Source organism: Pan paniscus, chromosome 22 (assembly GCF_029289425.2).
Source record: "Pan paniscus chromosome 22, NHGRI_mPanPan1-v2.0_pri, whole genome shotgun sequence".
Lineage (NCBI taxonomy): Eukaryota > Metazoa > Chordata > Mammalia > Primates > Hominidae > Pan > Pan paniscus.
This window is the reverse complement of record NC_073271.2, coordinates 40,608,156-40,624,087: the sequence shown is the minus strand read 5'-3', so window position 1 is coordinate 40,624,087 and position 15,932 is coordinate 40,608,156. Positions and strand designations below refer to the sequence as shown.

Here is a 15,932-nt window from a genome sequence, read left to right as displayed (position 1 = left end):
TCACGGTGCTAATAAAGACATACCAAGACTGGGCAATTTACAAAAGAAAGAGGTTTAATGGACTTACAGTTCCACGTGGCTGGGGAGGCCTCACAATCATGGTGGAAGGTGAAAGGCACAATTCACTTGGTGGCAGACAAGAGAAGAGAGCTTGTGCAGGAAAACTCCCCTGTATAAAACCATCAGATCTTGTGAGACTTATTTACTATCATGAGAACAGCACAGGAAAGACCCACTCCCATGATTCAATTACCTCCCACCAGGTGACTCCCACAACATGTGAGAATTCAAGATGAGATTTGGGTGAGGACACAGCCAAACCATAACACCCGATATTGGTAATTTATTTGTTCTCTTGTTTTATAATGACCAGTAAAGTTAGAAATTTGCCAATTTCATTTGTCTTTTAAAAAACTAGGTTTGGTTTTATTTATTTCCCTGTTTGTCCACTTTCTATTTGGTAGGTGATATGGTGGCTATGTGTCCCCTCCAAATCTCATAGTGAACCATGATCCCGTGTTGGAGGCAGGGCCTGGTGGGAGGTGATTGGGTCATGGGGACGGCTCCCTCATGAGTGGCTTGGTGCCACCCCCACAATAATGAGTGAAGTCTTGCTCTGTTACTTCATGGACAGCTGGTTGTTTACAAGAGGCTGGCACTCCCTCCTCTCTGTCTCTCTTGCTCCCCTCATACCATGTGATGCCTGCTCCCCATCCACCTTCCACCATGAGTAAAGCTTCCTGAGGCCTCAGCAGAAGCTCAGCAGGTGCCATGCTTGTACAGCCTGTAGAACCAGGAGCCAGATAACCATGGGCCTTTCCTCATAAAATGCCCAGTCTCGGGTATTCCTTTACAGCAGTGCAAAATGGACAAACACAGTGGAGTTTTTAAATTATTGATTATTTTATTATTTCTAGTTATTTTTGGGTTCAACATATGCTTCTTTAGCTTCTTAAGCTGGAAGATCGGACAACTGATTTTAGGCCTTCTTCTCTAATAAACAAATTACTATGCATTTTCCTCTACATGCTTTGTTAGCTGCATCCCACAAGTATTGATATGTGATGATTTCATTTTCATTTTCTTCCAGATATTTCATAATTTCCATTGTGATTTATATTTTTACTCATAGATCTTAAAGTGTGTTATTTAATTTCCAAGTATGTGGCAGTTTTCTAAATGTCTTTCTGTTAATGATTTCCAATTCTGTGTGGCCAAGCAGCACACTCAGCCCTCCTGTCATTTCATCCCTCCTGAGGACACTGAGACTTGCTCTCAGGCCTCTCCGGTGGTTTATGTTGGTGGATGTTCCATGTGCACTTTAAACAACGTGCATCCCATTGTTGTTGGATGGGATATTGTATAAATATCCCTTAAGTCGGCTTGGTTTTTAGTGGTTTCTCAACTTTTCTATACACCTCCTGGAAAATGACTTTCTGAAGACAGAGTGAGGTTTGGTAAAGACACAAAGGACCTCAACCAGCAGTGTTCTCAGCTCACGTGAAGGGAAACAGCACTGTAGTTTAATGAAGACTCTTCCACAGAGTCCCCTTCTCTGGAGTTATTTTTAACTCTCTGCTTCTGTGGGTTGCAATCAACACATTGAGTTGTGTTGCTGAAAACCATGGGCATGTTCACCCATGAGGTTTGCCCCCTCACCCACCCTGGGACATCCGTGTGTCTGTTCACCCATGAGGTTTGCCCCCTCACCCATCCTGGGACGTCCGTGTGTCTGTTCACCCATGAGGTTTGCCCCCTCACCCACCCTGGGACGTCCGTGTGTCTGTTCACCCATGAGGTTTGCCCCCTCACCCACCCTGGGACGTCTGTGTGTCTGTTCACCCATGAGTTATGCACTCCCTTCCACTCCGGGACTGTGACTCCGTGTGGCCAGTGCTCTGGGTCTGTCCTCACAACTCCACCTCCACTGCAGCTGAGTTCCCGGGCCACCCTCTGACACCTGTGCATGGAAATTCTTTCTGATCTTATCGTCATTGCTTTATGAGTATGTTTTATAACCATTGGAATAGTTGGCACTTCTTCCAGTGGTTACATCATTATTCCAAATATAATTTTTAAAGACTTCTTAAAATGCCCAAAACTCCTCAGACCATCCTGCTCTGGGCAGTCTGCTGGCCCTGGGCTCACGGTGGTTACACGTGCTCTGTCTGTCGTTCTTGCCACTCCATTTGGAAACCTGAAAGAGGGAGTCCTACTTCCCTGACCTTAGAGAGGCCGGAGGGTCGAGGAGATGATTCTGCTCACACAGGGTGGAAGCGAAGCGACAGAGACCCGATTCCAATCGCCTGTCTGTGTTCCTCCCACCACGCCAGTGATGTCTGCACAGGGCACAAGAGGTTTTAGGCAATGTCGATGAAGACTACTGATTTTGAAGCTAGGGAGGCATTTGGACATGCTCTGGGCAAGCATGGCGCTAGAAGACACCATTCTTATTTGACAAGTATTGTGCAGAAGAAGGATAATTTAAAAAGCAAATCAGCAAAAAGAACTATGACGTGACTAACAACACAGGAGGGTTAGGGACAAACCCAAGGGCCTGAAATGGCCAAAGGGCTGCAAGACTCCCCCTGTCCATGTCCGTCTAGCCTGGAACCCTGGGAACCACACGCCCGTGGGCACAGGAAAACACTCAGGGGCCTGAAGGAGAGCAGAGGGTTGTGCACAAAGGAGAACACCATGGCCGTGTGCTCCAGCCAAGGCATTAATCAACACACCTGGGTGTCAGCGCCATTGCAGTCTCAGGGCCTTTATTGGTCAGTTTGAGGGCGTCCAAAGAAGGCTCTGCGGCTCTGAGCCAGGAGGACAGGGACCTCACGGGTCAAGGCTGAGCTGACCCTCATGAGAGGTGGGAGATATGGAGGGGAGGCCACTGCCATGGGAACTTTCTAGAAGCGCCCCCCTCCCCCCGCAAGAGGGCTGCAGCATTGAGTATAGACTTTCAGTTCTTCCATTGTCCAGCTCAACAGCAGACACCAGGAAATGGTCAAAGTGCAGGAGCAATTCAGGACGCGACTATCAGCTTTCAGGTGGGACCTGAGCCTGGCTGGCACTGGGGGGCGTGTCCATCAGCAGCTGGGCTTCTGACCTGAGCGGAGGCCTCAGCAGGCTGGGCGGGAGCACACGGGGCGGCAGAGGAGGGACACGCAGGAGGCTGGGCGGCAGCAGCTGGGTTGGCAGGAGGCGGTGGGGGCACAGCAGGAAGGGACGGGCACGCAGCAGGCGGGCCTGCACACAGGGTGGCAGAGGAGGGACACGGAGGAGGAGGGTCTGCAGCAGGAGGTGGTGCAGCAAGCTGGCTGGCAGCTAGACTGCTGGCAGCATGAAGAGGAAGCCCCAGAGCAAACAGGCACACAGCTCACAGGCTTGCAGCAGACGGGCACGCAGCAGCCCTGCTGGCTTTGGGAGGAGGTGCAGCAAGCTGGCTGACAGCTAGACTGCTGGCAGCACAGAGAGGAAGCCCCAGAGCAGATGGGCACAGAGCAGACAGGCTTGCAGCACACAGGCTTGCAGCAGACGGGCACACAGCAAGCCTGCTGGCAGGGGGAGGAGGTGCAGCAAGCCGGCTGGCAGCTAGACTGCTGGTAGCATGAAGAGGAATCCTCAGAGCAGACAGGCTTGCAGCAGACAGTCTTGCAGCAGACGGGCACGCAGCAGGCCTGCTGGCAGGAGGAGGAGGTGCAGCAAGCCGGCTGGCAGCTAGACTGCTGGCAGCATGAGGGCGTGCAGGAGCTGATGCAGCCTGATTGGCAGGGGCTGGGCTCACAGGCCGCCTGGCAGCAGGGGCTGGACACACAGCTCATTGGGGTGCAGACCAGGGTCAGGCAGGGGGCCGGGGCGCAGCAGCTGGGGGCGCAGCAGGGGGGCTCGCAGCAGCTCTCTGGGCAGTTGTCCACCTGCCAGGAGTCGGAGCAAGAGTCACAGGAACCAGGAAGGCAGACGCGGCTGCTGTAGCTCAGGTCGCTGGAGCAGACGGACATGGTGGATGCTGCTGTGCTGGGGGTTGAGCTGGGGGAGATGGGAGAGAGTGGGTGAGCAAGTGAGTGAGGTGCTCGGGTTTGTGGGGCTTTTATACTCCTCCCTGGTGCGTGTTGTCCAGACAGGAGGCTCAGCAAGCCCTCCCTTCCTTGTTGGGTTGTACAGCCAGCTCCAGAAGAATAAACAATAGCTGTGTTTTTGTTTCCCAAGAGCTGTTGCTCAGTTTACAAAACTTGGAATTGGCCTGGGGCGCATGTGCGTGTTTTAGACTCAGGAGGAAGAGCTGAGGTGCAGTTCAGGCTGTGCTGCTTTGCTCCCCAGGCGCACGTGGAGGGTGGCGTGGTCCATGTGTGTGCCGGGTTATGGGGAGAGGGTGCCTGCAGGTGGCTCTGCCGTGTGTGTGCCGGGCTATGGGGAGTGGGTGCCTATGGGTGGCCCTGCTGGGCCTTGGTTTTCTAGGCTGCTGAACAAGGTCATGTGCCTCTGTGATTGAAAGCTTAGGGAGAGAGGTTCGTTTGGGTTCTAAATAAAGATAATGTGAGTCATGGTTTGTATGCTGTAATGTATTCTTTTCCTTGGGCTGCCATGACAAACAGTACCACAAACTGGCTGGTCACACAACAGAAATTCCGTGTCTCATGGTTTTGGAAGCCAGAAGTCTGAGATCGAGGTGTGGACAGTGGACAGCATGGGTTCCTTCTGAGGCTGCGAGGGGCACTGTCTCACCCCGCTCCCCTCACTCCTGTGGGCTGCTGCTATCTTTGGGGTCCTTGGCTTACAGTGGCCTCACCTGAGCTCTGCCTTTATCTTCACACAGCTTCTCCGTGTGTGTGTGTGTGTGTGTGTGTGTGTATGTGTGTGTGCGTCCAAATCTCCCCTTTTTATAAGGATACAAAGCATATTGCAGTAGGGCCTATCCTAACAGCCTCCTCTTAACTTGATCACCTACAAAGACCCTATTTCCATATAGGGTCACATTCACATGTACCAGCGGTCAGGACTTCGGCACCTTTTGAGGGACACAATTCAATCCACAGCAAGCAGACACAATGGCAGAACCTGGGATGAGGAGGTGGGCGCGGGAGCAGAACCCGGGATGGAAAGGCAGGCACGGCAGAAGTGTTTCTCGTGGACTTGGGCCTGGGGCAGGTGGAGCATGGGGGGTGGCGAGAGTAGCACAGGACAGCAGGTGCCCAGCACTGGGCACTCAGCAGCCTTTGCTTGTGAGGTGTGGCTTGACCTCATGGAATGGTTTTAGGGAATAGTGGCTGAAAAGCGGAGTTCACATCGCCCTTCACCAGCTTTCCGACGCCACCGCAGGTCGGTTCCCAGCTCTGAGAAAGCAGCACTGGTCTGTTTCTTCTCAGCCAGGACGGTCTTTAGGCAGCTGCACCAACTTCCCGTGGGTCCTGCTCAGGACCCCACATGGCGTTGGCTGAAAGGTCTCCTCGGCTTCTCTGGTTTGTGACGGTTGCCCAGTCTCTCCTTGGCCTCAGCGACCTTGACTGGTTGGGTGTTTTGTAGAACGACCCTCCACGTGGACTTGCTTGAGGTTTCCTCGTGGTCAGAGTGGGCATTGCATTGGGGGAGGAATCCCACAGGAGCAGTGTGCGTGGGGCATGAAGGTGACACGGCCGCGTCCCATCCCTCGCGGTGCCGCCGTTTCCCTCTGTAATTGGTCATGTCTGAGACTTGGCAGCTGTCCTGCATCTGCCCAGGCGTTTGCCCGGCAGTGCTGGTGCCCCTCCGGGGGCCTGGCCCGCACGGTCCCTGTGGGGCTCTGTTGAGGATTCTCCTCCCTGCCTTGTTCCTTCCACACTTACTAATTGAAATTCTCCCGGGAGGAGGAGCTGTCCCGCTCTTCTGTGTGTCTATTTGCTTCCTTATTTATTTATCTAGGTGTGGACTAAAGAATGTTTATCTATTACTTGAGCTATAATCCAATACGATCACTATGTATTTTGTGGTTGCAGTGGTTCCAACTTCGGCCCTCAAGTTCTTTCGTTTTGGCCCTGATGCCCTTTCAACACGCTGTCCCTCCCTGACCTTTCTTACTTTTGGGTCCGAGTTCATCTCAGATTTGCCCTGTTTCATTCCTGGAATCAGACGCTTCTCTAGGAAGCCCTGCTTCCTCTTGGTGGACGAAGGCATTTAGAAACCAAAATCTGGAGCAAGGTGTGCTCACACTACTGGGGTGTTGCTTTCCCAGCCCTCCCAGGAGACAGAGCAAGGAGGCTGGCATGTGCATTAACACCCACCTGATCTTAGAGGGAGGGGTTTCCCCACTAAGAATCGTGTTGGTGCTGGTTTTTCCAGACTAGTGTTATCTGGAATGGTCTGAAATGTTCCCCTCTAGGCTGGATGTGGTGGCTCATGCCTGTAATTCCAGCACTTTGGGAGGCCAAGGCAGGAGGATTATTTAAGGCCAGGAGTTTGAGATCAGCCTGGGCAACATAGCCAGACCCCATCTCTACAACGTATTGTCCTTTTTACATGTTGCTGGATTGTATTTGCTAATATTTTATTGAGGATTTTGGTTGGTCTGTAGTTTTCTCTTATTGCAATGCCTTTGCCTGGTTTGGTAACACTGCCTTCATGAAAAGAGTTGGTGTTTTCTCCTATTCTATCTTCTGAAAGAGATGATGTAGAATTGACATTTTTTCTTCTTTAAAGGATTGGTAGTATTTTCCAGGAAACTGTAGTTTTTCTGTGTTGGAAGGTGTCCTTTATTAGATATTGGACCTCCCGATTATCTTTTCTTCTTTAATGAGTTCTGGTCTTTGCGCCTATCAAGGAATTGGTCCACATTACCTGAGGTTTTGATAAACAACACGTGGTGTTGTTTATGGAGTTCCCTTATCAGCCTTTTAATTTCTGACAATTGTTTAGCAATATCCCCTTTTGTTCTCCATATTGTTTATCAATTTGATGGATCTCAAAGAACCAGCTTGGGTTTAATCAATTTCCTCTATTTTCCTTTTGTTTTCAATTGTGTGGACTCCTGCCCCATCCTTCCCTTTGCTTGCTGTGGGTTCCATTTCCTCGTCTTTCTCTAGTTTCTCAAGGCAAAGCTCCTATGTTGGATTCAATACCTTTCTTCTTTTCAAAGCAGCGCCCGGTTCCCTCCTTCTCCATCCTCAGTGGCTATACCTGGCCTGTGCCTGAGGCTGTGAACGAGCTTATCTCTGCAGCCCCTTCTGTAATTCCATAATTCCTGGCTTCTGGACCCATGTCTCACCGATGATAGAGTCAAGGAGGAGGCCCCACAAGGTGGCTGTGAGGGCAGGTCAACCTCCAGAGGCCCCCACCCAGCACTGCCGAGGCTGTGTCGGGGACTCATCTGCCCTTGGGTGTCCACTCCCAGGAGGATGAGAGGCACACAACACTGCAGGCGTGGGGTCCGGAGCCAGGAAGAGGCTATTTTAATTAAACAGTGGAGGGAGAGGCTCTTGCTGGGATGGGCAGGATTCTGTTTCCTGATTGCCAAAGTCCAGCGAGCGATGGGCTGACTGTCTATCCCGGGGCTCAGCAGGGCAGAGGCTCATCCTGAGCGCTGGGCAGGGCACCTTCTGGATGGTGGCCCCCACGTTTCCTCATTGAGGAGGTGGCCCCTGGTCGTGCTCAAGCTAAACCCCCAGGGGTGAGCCCAGCACCAGGCAGTGCTGTGCAGCAGTGTCTCTCTGAGACTGGGGGGAGGGGCAGTAGGGTGCATGGGGTTTACTTAGAGACCCATTCTTTCCAGGGGACCCAGGACGCAATGCCACAGGATGTGGAGTCTCATCCCCAACCTCCGCCAGCCTGAGGCTTGGGCCAACATCAGAGCCCTGAGGCACAGAATCTCCCCACACCAAGATGCCAGAATCCTCCCAGAGTCAGCCTGGGACCCCCCAAACACACACAGCAGCCTCCATCGGGGGTGGTCCCTGTACACAGACCTCTCTACACACAGTGTCCACTGTTGCTGTCCCTATGTCGTGGCATGTTTTATAACTCAGGGTCTTTCCAAGAAGCGGCAAAGCCTCCTCACACTCTACCTTTTGTGTTTAATTGCATAAATACTAACAATAATAATACATTCTCCTGTCCTAAAGCAGGCCACCCTTTCTTCACCGTGCTCCCTCCATCTGCATGTCCCCAAACTCTCTGGTGCTGTGGGTCACATACACACACACCCCTGCCCCGGCCAGGACCCTCTGCATCCTTTCCATCCTTGGCCCGTGGTGTGTCCTGCCACATCTTCCCACTCTGTGCCTGGGCCAGGCCCAGGCAGCGTCCTGCAGCCAGGGTGCTCACGGCTGCTTTGCCGGCTGTTCCTGCACTGCACGTCTGCGTCGCATCCGGTTTTTGTAAGTGCCCGTCACACCCTGTGTGCACACGTGCGGACGTGCACGGCTGCGTCGCGTCCGGTTTTTGTAAGTGCCCGTCACACCCTGTGTGCACACGTGCGGACGTGCACGGCTGCGTCGCGTCCGGTTTTTGTAAGTGCCCGTCACACCCTGTGTGCACACGTGCGGACGTGCACGGCTGCGTCGCGTCCGGTTTTTGTAAGTGCCCGTCACACCCTGTGTGCACACGTGCGGACGTGCACGTCTCTGTCGCGTCCGGTTTTTGTAAGTGCCCGTCACACCCTGTGTGCACACGTGCGGACGTGCACGTCTGCGTCACATCCGGTTTTTCTAAGAAAGAAGTGCCCGTCACACCCTGCGTTTCACACCCTGCGTTTCACACCCTGTGTGCGCATGTGCGGACGGGGATGCTTTTCCAGGGTAGGCTCTTCTGCAGACCTGCTCCATCCCAGGTGCTCACACTCTCTGGAGGACACAGAGGGTCCAAGTCTCACTGCAGCTGTGGCACTGCGATGCACGTGGCAGTGCAAGGAAGGGCTGTGCCTTCTCCTGGCCTGGAGCGGAGTCCTGCTCTCCAGCTGCTCACTGGGGCCCTGCCACGCGCAGGCAGGCGGGGGAGGAAGGCCTCTGCTTGAGATGTTTGACCAAAGCCCTTCCGGGGCCTTCACAGGGAATCCATGACATTCCCTACACAATGCCGGCCAGGATGGGCACGTGGGGGAAGATGAACCCTAGAGGGTGCCAGAGTGGACTGACCCAACACCCTTATGCCAGGCTGAGGCAGGAGGCCCCTCAGCAAGACTGCCAGATGGAGGGAGACAGCTCCAGGAACACCTGCTTCATTCAGCCACGCCCTGGCATTTACTCAGGCTGGGGCCAGCTGCAGTGGCTGAGCTGAGGAGGGTCCGGGCATCAGTCTCAGGCTCTGCTCCCAGCCACTCAGCCTGGGCCAGGGATCTGGTCTGCAGCCCTCTGCTAGCCCCGAATGCCCTCCATGCTCCCCATTTTCCTCCCTGTCACCTGGCCTCGGAGGAGGCCAGGCCAGCCCATCAATTATGTTCCCACCAACTTTGAATCCCAGGTTCCCCAGGAGCTTATCCACTCCCCTGGCACGCCCAGAGGGGGACGAGGGGCAGGCACTGCCAGCTCCATGGCAGCTCCAGCCTCCCACAGCACCCGAGGGCAGCACAGGGACCCAAGGGAGGCCAGCAGACAGGAGCCTGGGCCTGACTGGTCTCATTCCCAGCCGCTTCCTGCGTTTCCTTTGGGGTTCCCGTGGCCGCGGTGGGGCCATGCGTTCCTTCCTTCGTCCCGCACAGCTCACCCTGCACAGTGCCTGGCTGCCGACTTGAAAACAGCAGCCATGGCTGGAAGGTTACCTGCAGCTCAGAGGCAGCCGTGCAAGATCCCCCAGGAGCAGGAGGAGGGGTGGGGGGAGGCCACACGGGCACACCTCATGGTGCCTCTGTTTCCTCACCACTGAAACAGAGATAACCTTGGTTCACAGCTCATAGGGGCTATAGTGCTATGAAAGTGCCTGCCACGCTGATGCCCCATACATGTTGGCTGTTATGGGTATCCACTTTTGGGGGTGTCCTGGCCTAACCCACCTGTGATTTCTTTGCCACAGACCTGCGCCCCCTGGACATCCTGGCGGAAGTGGTCCCTTCTGATGGCGCCACAAGCGGGATCAGGATAGTTCAGGTTCACGGTGCACGGGGACTCCAGCTCTCAGCAGCCGCCCCCCGCACCATGAGCTTCCCCGCATCCAGGATTTTCTCCCGGTGTGACCTCTTCCCTGAAGAATTTTCCATCGTTGTAACTTTGAGAGTTCCCAGTCTTCCACCTAAGGTCAGTGGCACTTTCTGCGCTTCGTGTTATAATAGCGTCATTTTCCCTTGTGAGTTTCCCAGTACCAACGCGTGCACAGGTTGAGGGGCGGCATTTGTCAAGGACTCTCTGGGTTTCTCTGGGATCAAGAGTGGCTGGCCTTGCTAGGTAGTGAGGTCCCTGTCACTGGCAGTATGTGAGAGTCTGTGTGACCATTTGCTAGTGGTTTGCACAGCCAATTCCTGCAATCGAGGGTCTAGTGCTCAGAGTTTTTATGTTGACATCCTTTGGCAGGAAGCGCTAACAATAAAATCACATCTAAAAAGGGACACTTTGTAGACCCATTTATCTAAGACTTGAAGTGCCATCAATCCCAAATCTAACAGACAAGCCCCATCCCATCCTCTGCCTACTAGTTTGGAAGGTGAAGACAGTAATGTTTGTCTCTGTCCCCTTCCCCACGGTTTCTGGGACAGTGCACATCATATCTGTGCAGCAGGTCCTTCTGAAGTAAATAAAAATGAATTTGCATTTCCAACAGTGGTGTTGAGCACTTCTCATGTGTGTACTGGCTATTTGTGCATCTTCCTTGGAGAAATGTTCATTTAAATTTTTCGCCCAGTTTTTCGTGGATTAATGGACTTATTGCTCAGTTGTAAAGAATTCTTTATGTATTTGATGAGCCCCTTATCAGATATATGATTTGCAAATATTTGCTCCCATTCTGTGGGTTTTCCTTTTACTTTCTTGGTAGAGCCCTTTGGAGCACAAAATGTTTAAACCATGATGATGTTCAATTTATCTTTTTTTTAATTTTGTTGCTTGTACTTTTGATATCATATCCAAGAATCCAATGCCAAATCCAAGGTCATGAAGATTTACCCTTATGTTTTCTTCTAAGAGTTTTATACTTTTGGTACTTACATGTGAGTCTTCAATCCATTTAATTTTTGTATGTGGTGTGAGGTAGGGGGTCAATTTTGTTCTTTTGTATATAGATATTCAGTTGCCCCCACACCATTTGCTAAGGAGATTATTTTTTCCTCATTGAATGGTCTTGACAACCTTGTGAGAAATAAATTGACTATAGATAGGTGGGTTTATTTCTGGACTCTCAATTTTACTTTATTCATTCATTTGTCTATTTATATATTTGTACCACACAGTCTTGGTTACTGTAGTAACCAAGATTTATTGTAGTAAATCTTTAAATTGGGAACTATGAGTCATCCAACTTTGTTCCTCTTTTTAAATTTTGGTTTGGCTATTCTGGATCGCTTGTAATTACATATTGATTTTATAATCAACTTGTGAATGTCTACAGAGAAGTTAGCTTGAGATTGGACAAATCTGTAATTAATTTGGGGAGTATTGTCATGTTAACAATATTAACATGAGTGGATCATGGACTTCAGATTAATGAACGTATGATGCTTTTCTATTGTTTACATCTTCCTTAACAAAACAAAAATAATGTTTTATAGTTTTCAGAGTATAAGTTTTATAATTATTTTGTTAAATCTAGTCCTAGTATTTTTTCCTTTTTGATGCTATTATAAATAATTTCATGTTTGGCTTGTTAATTGCAAATATATAGAAATACCGTTATTTATTTATTTAATTTTGAGACAGAGTCTCACTCTGTCACCCAGGCTGGAATGCAGTGGTGCAATCTTGGCTCACTGCAACCTCTATTTCCTGGGTTCAAGCGATTCTCCCGCCTCAGCCTCCAGAGTAGCTGGAATTACGGGTGTACACTACCATGCCCAGCTAATTTTTGTATTTTTAGTAGAGACAGGGTTTCGCCATGTTGGCCAGGCTGGTCTGGGCCTCCCAAAGTGCTGAGATCACAGACATGAGCTACCACACCTGGCCTGAAATACCATTGATTTTTGTGTGTTGACCTTGTATCCTGCAAACTTGCTGAGCTGGCAGCTTTTTAGTGAATTTCTTAGGATTTTCTATATATAAGATTATGTCATCTGTGAATAGAGATGATTTGTTTCTTCTTTTCCAATATGAATGCTTTTTATTTTTTCCCACTAAGTATAATATTAACTGTGGATTCTTCATAGATGCCCTTAACAAATTGAGCAAGTTTCCTGCTCTATCTTATTGAGTGTTTTTAACATGAAAGGATGGTGGATTTTATCAACTGCTTTTTCTGCATCTATTGTTATAATCATGCTATTTTTGTTTTTTATTCTGTTGATGTGTTGTGTTACATTAATTGATTTTTAGATATTAAACCAATCTTGTATCCCAGGGATAAATCCCATTTAGCCATGGTGTATAACTCTTCTTTTATGTTGCTGGATTCAGATTGCTAGTATCTTGTTGAGTATTTTGCGTTCATATCAAGAGAGATAGTGGTATTGGTCTGTAGTTTTCTTTTCTTATGATGTCTTTGTGTGATTATGGTATGAGAGTAATACTAGCCTCATAGAATGAGTCAGGAAGTAATACTTCCTCTTAGTTTTTGAAAGAGTTTGTGAAGAATTGGTTTTAATTGTTTATTTATTTCCACTTTAATCTTCATTATTTCCTTCATTGTGCTTGCTTTGAGTTGGCTCTTCTTTCTCCAGCATCTTAAAGTAGGTTAGGTTATTGATTTGAGATCTTTCTTAATACAGGTATTTACAACTATAAACTTCTCTCTAAGCAATACTTTTGCTGCATCTCATAAGTTCTGGTATTTTGGGTTTCATTTTTATTCATCTTGATGATTTTATGATTTTCCTTTTGGTTTCTTTTTTGACTTGTTTGTTGGTTATATAAGAGTGTGCTGTTTAATTTTCACATATTTGTGTGTTTCCCCAGTTTTTTTTTCTGTTATTGATTTCTAATTTTATTTTATTGTGGCCAGAATACATACTTTGCATTATTTCTGTCTTTTTAAATTTACTGGAGGTTTATTTTATGGCCTAACATATGTCCTATCCTAGACGATACTGCATATGCATTTCAAAAAAATGTATATTCTGCTGTCATCAGGTGGAACAGTCTAAAGGTGTCTGCTAGACTTTATTGGTTTATTGTATTCAAGTTTTCCTTTTTCTTGTTGATCTTCTACCTAGTTATTCTATCCGTTTGTTGAAATTACGGTGTTAAACTATTCAATTAATATTGTTGACTTGTCTATTTCTCCCTTCATTTCTGTCAGCTTTTGCTTCATGTATTTTGGTGCTCTTTTATTATTTCCATACATGTTTATATTTATTATACCTTCATGATAGGTTGACCTTTCATCATTATAAAGTGTTCCTCTTAATCTCTAGTAACAATTTTTGTTTTAAAATTTATCTTATCGGACAGCAGTTGGGCTACTCCAATTTTCTCATGGTTGTTGTTTGTATAGTTTATCTCTTTCTGTTTACTTTCAATCTAGTTGTATATTGGAATATAAAGAATGCCTACTTTACAGAGTATCTAGTTACATCTTGTTTTTTATTTAATCCAGTCTGACAGCCTCTGCCTTTTGATTGGGTTATTTAATCTATTTACATTTAATGTTGTTATTGATATACAGTTGACCTCATTTTTTATGAATTTTGTATTTGCAAATTCAGCTACTCTCTAAAATTAATTTGTAATCTCAAATACTGGTGGCACTTTTGTGGTCATTCATTGGCATGCACAGATTAGTGAGAAATTTGAGTGTCCCAAAATGCATGTTCCCAGATAAGGTTGAACAAGGCACACTCTGCATTCTTGCTTCAGCTCTCATATTGTAAATAAGCATTTTTTTTGTAATCTACTTAATGCCACATTTTCACATTTTTGTGATTTTTTGGGTGACTTTACTGTTTAAAATGGCCCTCAGGCATGGTGGTGAAGGGGCTGTTCAGTGTTCCTAAGTGCAAAAAGGCTGTGATGTGCCTTATAGAGAAAATATGTATGTTAGAGAAGCTTTGTTAAGGCATAAGTTGTAGTACTGTTGGCTGAGTTCAATGTTAATGAATAAACAATAATTATTAAACACATATAACACTCGATTATATGTTGATAGTTGAAACTGCGACCAGAGGATTACAAGAACCAAACTCTGTATTTCCCCTAGGAACAATGGTATATTATTTCCTAATTCAGTATTTGCAATGACTTTATGTAATTACTACTAACAATGAAAATCAACTGTACTTGAATTTATGTCTACTAGTTTACTTTTTATTTCCCATATGTTTTATATGGTTCTGTGGGTTTATGGGTTTTTTTTTGTCACCACTGTCCTTATATTCTTTCTTCACTACTTTCTCTTATATTAAGTGCATATTTCCTAATGTAGCATTTTGATTTCTTTATGTTTTCCCATGACACTGTTTTAGTTTTTCCTTAGCGGTTGCTCTGGGGTTTACCATATACTTATTTTGACTTATCAAGATCAACTTCAGATTTGTGCCAACTTAATACCAGTGAGATACAAAAAGATTGCTCCTATACAACTCTTTTCCTTTTTGTCCTTTTTGTAGTCTTGTTGTTATATATATTACATCTACAGATGTTAAAACCCAACAATATATTGTTATACTTATTACTTCCTATAATTTTATGGCTTTTAAAGATGCTTAGAGAAGAAAGAACAAGTATATATTTATATCATTTGTTATATTAGCCTTTTTATCATTTCTGATTCTCTTCATTTTTTCCTGTGGATTCACATTACTATCTTCAGTAACTTCCTTTGCACGATATAGCTTTGTTTCCATGTACCTCCTTTGTATTATTATTGCCAAATATATTAGATTTCTATATGTTATAGGCCCAACAACACCAAATATACCTTTTTATATTGCTTTTTAAAAATCAGTTAAGAGAATAAAGGAGAAAATATGCATTTGTACTACTTTTTATAATTACATAATTAGTTTTACTGCTGTTTTGTTTTTCTGTGTGGATTTGAATTTCTGTCTGGAGTTACTTGCTTTTGGTCTGCGGAACGCTAGTATGACTCGTAAGATGCATCTGCAGGTAATAGATTCCCTCAGTTTTGATTTATCTGGGAATGTCTTTATTTTGCCTTCATTTCTGAAAGATAACTTTGTTGGATATAGAATTCTTGGCTGACTTTTTTTTCTTTGAGCACTTTGAATGTACCATCATACTACCTTCTGGTGCCCATTGTTTCTGATAAGTGAACTGTTGCTCTTCTTATGGTTCTCTTATAAATAACTTGTTTTTCTCTTGCTGCTTTCAAGATTTTCTCCATGTTTTTGACTTTCAGTATTTTTACTATGATATGTCTGTTTGCATATCTTTTGTGTGTCTCCACCTTAGAGTTTTCTGAGGTCCTGGATATGTAGATTAATGTTTTTCAATAATTTTGGAAAGTTACTAATTCTGTGAAGAATGTCAGTGGTAGTTTGATGGGAATAGCATTGAATCTATAAATTACTTTGGGCAGTATGGCCATTTTCATGATATCGATTCTTCCTATCCATGAGGATGGAATGTTTTTCCATTTGTTTGTGTCCTCTCTTATTGCCTTGAGCAGTGATTTGTAGTTCTCCTTGAAGAGCTCCTTCACCTCCCTTATTAGCTGTGTTCCTAGGTATTTCATTCCCTTTGTAGCAATTGTGAATGGGAGTTCACTCATGATTTGGCTATCTGCTTGTCTGTTGTTGGTGTGTAGGAATGCTTGTGATTTTTGCACATTGATTTTGCATGCTGAGACTTTGCTGAAGTTGCTTATCAGCTTAAGGAATTTTTGAGCTGAGACGATGGGGTTTTCTAAATATAGAATCATGTCACCTGCAAACAGAG

General features: G+C 46.8%; 2 protein-coding genes across 3 annotated transcripts in view; one reads left to right on the top strand and one right to left on the bottom strand.

Moving 5' to 3' along the window:
• TSPEAR (thrombospondin type laminin G domain and EAR repeats) overlaps positions 1-15,932 on the top strand; it is a 214,484-nt gene that overhangs the window by 132,717 nt on the left and 65,835 nt on the right. Inside the window, exon 2 of the mRNA XM_003823825.4 lies at positions 9,973-10,193. Within this exon, the coding sequence (XP_003823873.1) occupies positions 9,973-10,193 (221 nt within the window). The remainder of the gene's footprint in view (positions 1-9,972; positions 10,194-15,932) is intronic.
• Positions 3,120-4,001, bottom strand: LOC100989520 (keratin-associated protein 10-12-like). 2 transcript variants are annotated; one of them, XM_034948291.2, is made up of 2 exons: positions 3,678-4,001; positions 3,120-3,551 (listed from the first exon to the last, which is right to left on the bottom strand). In XM_034948291.2, the coding sequence occupies exons 1-2, from the start codon at positions 3,996-3,998 to the stop codon at positions 3,120-3,122; spliced, it is 753 nt and encodes a 250-aa protein (XP_034804182.1). In that variant the 5' UTR covers positions 3,999-4,001. The 2 variants fall into 2 exon arrangements, with proteins under 2 accessions (XP_034804182.1, XP_008975791.3); XM_008977543.4 differs by having other exon boundaries at positions 3,633-3,998.